This window comes from Vigna radiata, chromosome 10 (assembly GCF_000741045.1).
Source record: "Vigna radiata var. radiata cultivar VC1973A chromosome 10, Vradiata_ver6, whole genome shotgun sequence".
NCBI classification, from domain to species: Eukaryota; Viridiplantae; Streptophyta; class Magnoliopsida; order Fabales; family Fabaceae; genus Vigna; species Vigna radiata.
This window is the reverse complement of record NC_028360.1, coordinates 7,013,317-7,021,688: the sequence shown is the minus strand read 5'-3', so window position 1 is coordinate 7,021,688 and position 8,372 is coordinate 7,013,317. Positions and strand designations below refer to the sequence as shown.

Here is an 8,372-nt window from a genome sequence, read left to right as displayed (position 1 = left end):
CAAATTGCTTATCTCATATTTAATTCAAAATAAGAACATCTAACATGATTAGTTTATTTGTTGATAAAACTAATAATCACTTAATTTAGACAGTGATCTAACTTTCTCTTTATATTTCCCACATTCTTATATATTTCTGGTTATTTAATATAAATGAGACATTATTAGTATTATTTTCGATCTATCATGTAACACCTTCACATAGTGTGTTGTAATTTGATTTAAAAGCATGCATTTTCAAAGTGGAGATGAATATTCAAAGTATATTAAAAATAAGAATGCATGTCAGTTGTTTTCAGACAAAAATATATATAAAATTTAATTTAATGTATTCTTAATAATTTTTGGACCGGTTAAACTAATTTAAAATGAGATTATGCATAATTTAAATTATTACAAAACTAAAAAATATAACTGGATGTATTTGTCATTAGCAAAAATATAAAAAGAATAAATAATAGTACTGTCTGAAAAATATTAGATTAGTAATGTAAATCATATATTTAACCTTTAATTTACACGACCACTTTCTTTTAACCTTACCTTTTTTTTCTTTAAAAGCAATCATTTCTCTATAAACCAAAAAGGGTAATTTAGGAATTTCAATTGTAACATTCATAACGGTCATCTTTCTTTCCTCTTTGAGTAATTCCAATTCAAACACTCTTCATCTTCGCTCTGCATCCAACATTTGAATCTAAACTCTCTCTCTCCCTCTCTTGTGAATTTTTTCATTCTTGAAAAAAAAAATGAGGCAAAAGACCAACAACACAGATTCTAGTGGGTTTTTGGGAACCATTTCTTCTAATTTTCTCAGATCAATCTCTTCTTCCAACCGCAAACCCACTTCTTCTTCCTTTACAAACCATAAATTCCTGAATTCCGACGTTGAAAACACTCCCCCTACCCATCCAAACATTTCCCTCAATCACCATCAACAATTGAAGCCCCACGACCCATTTTCCCACAGCAACTCACATGTGAAGGCAAGTTCAAAATTTGCTTCCTTTTGGGTCACATTTCAACTTTCAAGCTGTAATCTTTAGCTTCAGAAACTAGTGTGTAAAAAGTTATTATTTATTGCTTATAATATTTTTGTGTATTTTGGAACAGGTTGTGGTGAGAATTAAGCCTGAAAATATCAATGGAAAAGAGGGGGATTGGGAAATTAAGAAGGTTTCTTCTGATGCCCTGTGTATTGGAGACATAAAGTTCATGTTTGATGAAGTTTTTGATGCCAACTCCAATCAGGTAGGAACTTCACTTAATTGTGTGATTGGGATTCTTGTTTTAAATCTTAAAGTATCTCTTGCTGTAAGAAAAGGAAGTAATTCGAAATTACAGCAGTTTGGTGTAATGATGAGGGAATGGAGACTTGGCCTTTCTTTATTCCATGTTCTTGCTGCCTGGTTTGCTTTTAAGAGGAGATCAATCTTGAATTTGATTTTTGAGCTGTTGTATGTTCAGGAAGATGTTTTTCAGTCAGTGGGTGTTCCCTTGGTTAGAAATGCCTTAGCTGGTTACAACACTACTATTCTGTCATTTGGTCAGGTACATTTGGTTGCTCGCTATGTTTTTGAACTTTCTTAGTGACAAAACGAGTGTCATTTTTAGATGGAATATTGAGGATTATTTTTCCCTTCTCACTTGTGTTGTACTTCTTTACTAGTCTGGGAGTGGAAAGACTTACACAATGTGGGGTCCCCCAAGTGCCATGGTTGATGAGTCCTCGTGTTCTAGTCAATTGGGAATTGTTCCTCGGATCTTCAGAATGTTACTTTCTGAGCTAGAGAGAGTATGCTCTATCTTCTACTTAAATTAAGTCCTCGTGTTTCTTCTTTTAAATTTTGAATGATTGAGTTTGGATTACAATATCAGGAGAAGCTTATTTCTGGTGAGAAGCAGTTCAATTATCAATGTCGTTGTTCATTTCTTGAGGTAAATCAGTACTTAAGTTTCCTCTATAAAGCTTCCCAAAACAGCAATTTGAGTTGGTCGCTTAATGTTGGTAATGTGTTCCTTCCTTTTATTTGGCTGTGTTTTAAAACAGATATACAACGAACAAATTGGCAATTTACTCAATCCTATTCAGCAGAACCTTGAGGTAGGCATATCCTTCCGTCATTTTGGTACAAGTTTTTATGAATGTATTGCTTCTCGTTTATTCTGTTTCTAGTTGCTACATACTTGCTACCTTGGTCAAAATTATTGCAGATGAAGGATGATTCAAGAAATGCTCCTCATATTGAAAATCTGATCGAGGAATACGTCACTAACTATGATGATGTGGCAGAAATTTTGATTAAGGTAGGGAATCATGAAGGTCTACATTGTTGAAATCTATATGCAATTTATGAGAACTGAAAGCTTTGTTTTTGTTAGCTGATACTTTTGCTCTAACTATTGTGTGCATTTGCTCATTAATGACAGCGGTCCTTTTTAATCTTTATCGGTTAAGTTCATTCTTTTATGTATGCTGCAGGGCCTTTCAAGGAGGAAAAAGGGAGCAACGAATTTAAATTCTAATAGCTCTGGATCACACATAATTTTCACATTTGTTATTGAATCTTTTTGCAAGGTACTGTGAAATTTTGTAATTCTACCTGACAATACCATCAATTTTGTACGGTTATAACTAAGGTTCAAGGCAGGCTTACATTGTTAATTTTCTTCATTATTTTTTGTCGATTATGATTTTCATAAAATGATGTTACAGGGAACCACAGAGGGCTTATTCAGTAGCTCAAAAGTTAGCAGAATCAGCCTTATTGATCTTGCTGGACTGGACAGCGACGAAGTTGGTGATTTAGGTAGCCAATGTACAAGGGAAAACAAACATGTCCAGAAATCATTATCTCAGCTCGAGTAAGATCCCTAACAAAATTACTTCTTAGGGTGTGTTTGGGTTAATAACTTAATTAAGTACTTTTTTTGAAGAAGTTCTTATCATGCAAGTGCTTATGTATAAGTTGTTTCTATATAATGAAAAAGAAAACAGGGTTATGCAAGTTTAATATAAGTTTTAGGTTGTTTTGTATCGTATTTGGAGACGTTACAATTGAAATAGGGAGAAGATAACTTACGGAGATATCTTATAATTGAACTAAGGTGAAAATAAATTATGGATATGTCATAAGCTATTTTCATAAGTTTTTCCTAATACTTGGAAAAAGGCTCATGTCACAAGATAAGCCTAAGTAAGTTAACAAGTTCTCTTCCACGCAGACCTTAGTTTTCTTATCATAATTTCTATAGTCTGATTCCAAACGGAAAAATAACACTTTGCTTTTATTTCTATTTAATGACTATGATTGCTTTCTATTTGTAACCACTGTTATATTTCTTTGTTGTAGGCATTTAGTGGATGCTCTGAGTAAGAAATCTCAGTCTGGAAAAAACGGAGACATTCCACACAACGACTCCTGCTTAACTCGATTACTACAAGGATCACTTGGTGGAAATGCCAAACTCTCAGTAATATGTTCCATCTCCCCTAATAAAAAGTATTAACCTCATAATTTGTTCATGCATAGAGTGTAGTGTGACGGTATTTTTGAGTTCTAGAAATAAAGATTGCACTTGTTGATTGTAGGAGTAATGATAAAACCCTGCGCACACTCAGATTTGGTGAGCAAGCAAGATCCATCACAAATGAGCCAGTTATCAATGTAATAAAGGAGGCTGATGTTGATTTGAGTAATAATATCAGACACTTAAAGGTATATTTCTGTGTTCATTTAGTTTGTTGTGACTGAAAGATCAAACTAATGCAAATCTTTGAATTACAATGTGTTATATGGTTCAGGAAGAACTTGTTAGAGCAAAGTACGATGTTTACAGCTCAGCTGGGAGTAAAGAAGGATACTTCCAAGGACCAAATGCACGGGAAAGCCTGAATCAGATGAGAGTCAGCTTAAACCGCTCTCTACTCCTATCCAACGTAGGTCGTGATACTAGTGAGCGCGTAAATGTCAGCAAGGATGACATACAGCAATTACGCCAGCAAATTGATGAATTGGATAGCTCATCTGAAGGAAATCCAAAGGATATGTATGTCAATGAAAATCGTGTCCAGTTTTATTCTGTTGAGGAAAATTGTGATGCAGACACCAACAGCGTTGATGAAATTGAAAAGGATGAGGTATGCTGCGGAAAAACACTGAGCATTTCAGTCAATTCATGTAATCAATTTCCAGTACTTGCTGGACCACAGTTGTCCGAATCTCCAAAGTTCAGCAAAACTCAAAGGAAAAGTTTGGCTATTTCTTCAAGCTATCTTGGAAGTTGGAACAATGTGACAGAGAGTTCAACTTTCAGCAACAATGTGTTAGACAAACCTTTTAAACAGGGCGAGCACGTGCAATCCTCAGTACAGTCTAGCAAGGTTGAGTCCTTGGCAGCAAGCCTTCAGAAGGGACTACAGATTATTGACTATCATCAGCATAATTCAGCATTGAACAAATCTTCATCGTCCTTCTCCTTTGAGCACTTAACTTTGACACCTTCTCTAGACATTGACAAGGCTGAATCTTGTGATCAAACAATACCACAGAAAGCTTCCAGTGATGAAGTAGCTTCTTTCCTTTGTGAATCTTGCCGGACCAAAATATCTAGTCAGGATTCCAGTTTGGTCCAAGTATGTTTTGTCTTAATTTTATGAAGTATCTTTCTAAATACTTATTTCTATGTCTTCACCTCATTTATCCATTTTTTGACAATTTAGCTGGCATTTGGAGAATGTAACGGCAAAAACATCATGAAAGAGAAGGAGCTCGAGAATGTTTGTAAGGAGCAAGCAGCTAGAATTGAGCAACTAAATCAGCTGGTATTAATATTCCTCCTATTTTCCTTTGTGAACTGTGGTTTTGATTTTACATTTAATGGCGATGTCTCTTACCAGGTGGAGAAATTGAAAGGAGATAGAGAACTGAACTCGATGAAAGATGAAGAAAAGGTCAGTTGAATGTAGTATCTAATTTATAATTTATAGTTCATAATTATAAAGTCTATCCCGTTGATAGTTAGTTTGCATTTGTTTTGTTTGATATCATTTGCAGCTTCTAAGGGAATTTTCCTCAAATGGTCATTTGCCATGCATTATAGAGGAAAAATGTGAAATTAAAGAAGTTCAGGAAGAGTTAGCCCAAAAGGACGTCTCTTTTGATTCAACTGAGAAGGAATCACTTCTTAAGGAAATTCAGAATCTAAGGAGCAAGCTGCAATTATGCAGCGATGCACCAGTAAAAAAATCTACTGACAAACTAAGGTCTTCATTGATGTCAAGATCCATACAACTGCAAAAGAGCGGGGTATTTTCTTATGATAATGGCAACGAAGAGCTAGAGAATGAAAGACAGAGATGGACAGAAATGGAAAGTGAGTGGATTTGTCTTACTGATGAACTTAGAGCTGATCTTGAGTCATATCGCCAACGTACTGAGAGGTTGGAGATGGAACTGACGTCAGAGAAGAAGTGCACAGCAGAGATAGATGATGCGCTAAAGAGAGCAGTTATGGGACATGCTAGAATGGTGGAACACTATGCTGATCTACAAGAAAAATACGATGATTTGGTTATGAAACACGACGCCATAATGGAAGGGATAGCAGAAGTGAAGAAGGCAGCAGCGAAAGCCTCGAAAAAAGGTCACGCCCGCTTTGCCAAGTCTCTTTCCGCTGAGCTTTCAGCATTGAGAGTGGAAAGAGAAAGGGAATCAAAATTATTGAAAAAGGAGAATCAGAACTTGAAGACTCAGCTTCGAGATACTGCTGAAGCTGTTCAGGCTGCTGGAGAGCTACTTGTTCGGCTAAGAGAAGCTGAACATGCAGCAGCTTTTGCAGAGGTACAATTCTATCTAATTAAGGTTTCAGAATTTAGGGAGTTAATTCTGGGTTCTTTTGGAATGGTGTTTTGTTTCTTGCTCACTAATTACTTAATAAACAGGAAAAAAAAGAAAGGTACAGGATTAACATGGAAAGAGAAAAGGAATTGCATTTCTGTCAATCTATACTACTTTGAATGTTCTCAAGATGGATTAAATAATTATACTAGTTGTTGTGAAGATTCAGCGTATGTTCTGTCTTAACATTTTTAATTCATTTCTTGAATACTATATATTTCTTATGTTATACAGGAGAACTTTGCAAATGTGCAACAAGACAATGAAAATTTGAAGATGCAAATTGAAAAGCTGAAAAGAAAACACAAGACAGAGATTAATACCATGAAGCAGTACATTACAGAGAGCAAATTACCTGAGTCTGCACTGCAACCACTGTATAAAGAGGATTGTGATGTGGCACACAATACAGCCTCCTCCTATACATACGATGATCAGGCTTGGAGAGCAGAATTTGGAGCAATATATCAGGATCATTATTAACTTACCGGTTGATAAAAAGGAATCAGATCAAAGTTAAGTATTCTGTCTGGCATAGATCCTACTTGGATCAAAGGGTATAAATGCCACTATTCTTTTTTGTGTATTCCTAGAAATTCATTGTTTTTGTTCCAATTTGTGATCATCCAACCATTGTTGTGGAACTGCAATTCATTTGTAACTTCTTGTATTGGTCTTATAATAGGTAAAATCGTTGATCTTCTTTTTACCCTAGATTTTTCGTTGTAAACAAATCGCCTAATAGTCTTTTATTCCGAGACATTCTAATTCTCCAAGTTGCCAAAGCTTTTCACAAAAACGAATGTATCTTACCTGATTTATTCAAATTAAACTACAATTTATATATATAAACTAATTTATATATATAACCTAACCTACCCCCACTCATCCACAAGAAAGACAATGAAACCTAACCTACCCATTTCAATCTATTGCTTCCTGCACCCCCAAAATTACTAATTGTGTCCCTATAATAATAGGAAAAAGACTCAAAACCCTTCAGCTTTTTCCCAAACGCATATCATGTAGAGAGGCTATGGACAATTCACTCCAATAGGCATTATATGCATTTCAATAAATTTGCTATGAAAATTTCATTCAGAAAAACTTGTTTTTTCGTCTGTTCTAAAAATGTTATTCTGAAAATATTTATCCAAAAATTTTATTTCAGAAGTTTTATTCTGGAAATTTTAAAAAGTTTGTTCCAAAAAGCTTCTAAAACATGTAATCTAAAAGTCACTTGTTATTTTAAAAGTTGAGGGAGTGCGTGAAGAAAATTGTTGAAAAAGGACCTTCCAATAACAAACTACCCACGATTTCAGTCTAATACCAAGGACAAAGCCATACAAAATTTCACTCGTTTTTTATTTTTTTATTATTTTAAAACATGGAAATCCATTATTAGAAACATGATTTCAGTTTATCTTCTTTAAAATATTTAAAAGGTAAAATGATGTTAGAAGCACAAGTTCTTTAAAATGAAAGTATTTATAGAATGTCTAACAAAAATTTCTTTATGATTTTTCAAAACTTCTTTTATTGGAGTGATATAAGACTCTTATTTTCTTTATGTAAAAAACTATTTATAGAGAATAAAAAGTTGTTTTTGTAAGAATAGCAAATGAAACGTACTAGATTCATAAAATTACAATTTTTTTAAATGGTTAGAGTTTCTTTATAATAAAATTAAAATTGACTCTAAGTTGTTTATACTATATCTTTTTGTAAGGAGAAATATAAAAGAAAGTGTAAGAAAAGGAAGATGAAATCTGCATTTGTATGTCTAAGAGAAAATATTAAAAATGTTTAATATATATTTTTATCTCTTGGTTTGTTAGGTTTGTTTAAAGTGGTATTACTTTTTGTTTTCAAAAGTTAACAAACTCTCATATTTTGTAAAAATTGTTCACATTCGTCCTTTTTACTAATGGCATTAAAAACGTTGACGATAAAATTGCATTATGACCAAAACTAAAAGAGTTGTACACTTATTCGTTACGTGACAATATCAACCAAATTGACGTAGCAATGTTAATGTAAAAGGAAAGGAAAGCACTTGGTATTTCAAAATAACCAGGTTTTGCTTCTTCACCCAGGAACCAAGGAACAATGCCAAAACCAGTCACCGCACCACTACGGTGCAATCGAAAACGTCATCGACACTGTGTTTAGCGTCATTGTCTATTGAATTTAATTGGGTTAAATATGATTTTTGTCCCTTAAGTATCACACGATTTTGGATTTAGTCCCTACTTGAAACTTTGATGGCTTTTAGTCCTCCTAGTTTTAAAACTATTACTATTAATCCTTAAAATTGAACAACGTTAGATTTTAACTAACGGCGAGCCACATGTAATGCCAACTTTCTCTGCTAACTGTAATCGTGTGCCACATTGCTCTTTCTTATGTACTACAAACAGGCCTCAACTTCCATAACCACTTTAAGATCAACTCCATCACTGTCGCACATTC

General features: G+C 34.0%; 1 protein-coding gene across 1 annotated transcript; it reads left to right on the top strand.

The window, feature by feature from the left end:
• Positions 1-583: 583 nt before the first annotated feature.
• On the top strand, positions 584-6,614 carry LOC106776221 (kinesin-like protein KIN-12F). The gene is made up of 16 exons (XM_014663603.2): positions 584-986; positions 1,114-1,251; positions 1,468-1,551; positions 1,670-1,795; positions 1,879-1,938; positions 2,051-2,104; positions 2,215-2,307; positions 2,483-2,578; positions 2,717-2,865; positions 3,354-3,503; positions 3,593-3,719; positions 3,806-4,636; positions 4,724-4,825; positions 4,901-4,954; positions 5,058-5,843; positions 6,135-6,614. Exons 1-16 carry the CDS (start codon positions 750-752, stop codon positions 6,381-6,383), a joined length of 3,336 nt encoding a protein of 1,111 aa, XP_014519089.1. The 5' UTR covers positions 584-749; the 3' UTR covers positions 6,384-6,614.
• Positions 6,615-8,372: the final 1,758 nt, after the last annotated feature.

Excerpts from the sequence above, each read along its gene's own strand:
- LOC106776221 (XM_014663603.2), top strand. The coding sequence starts at position 750 with ATGAGGCAAAAGACCAACAACACAGATTCTAGTGGGTTTTTGGGAACC. Across the intron at positions 2,579-2,716 it reads TTATTGAATCTTTTTGCAAG|GGAACCACAGAGGGCTTATT; the intron begins GTACTGTGAAAT and ends ATGATGTTACAG. Across the intron at positions 4,637-4,723 it reads AGGATTCCAGTTTGGTCCAA|CTGGCATTTGGAGAATGTAA; the intron begins GTATGTTTTGTC and ends TTGACAATTTAG.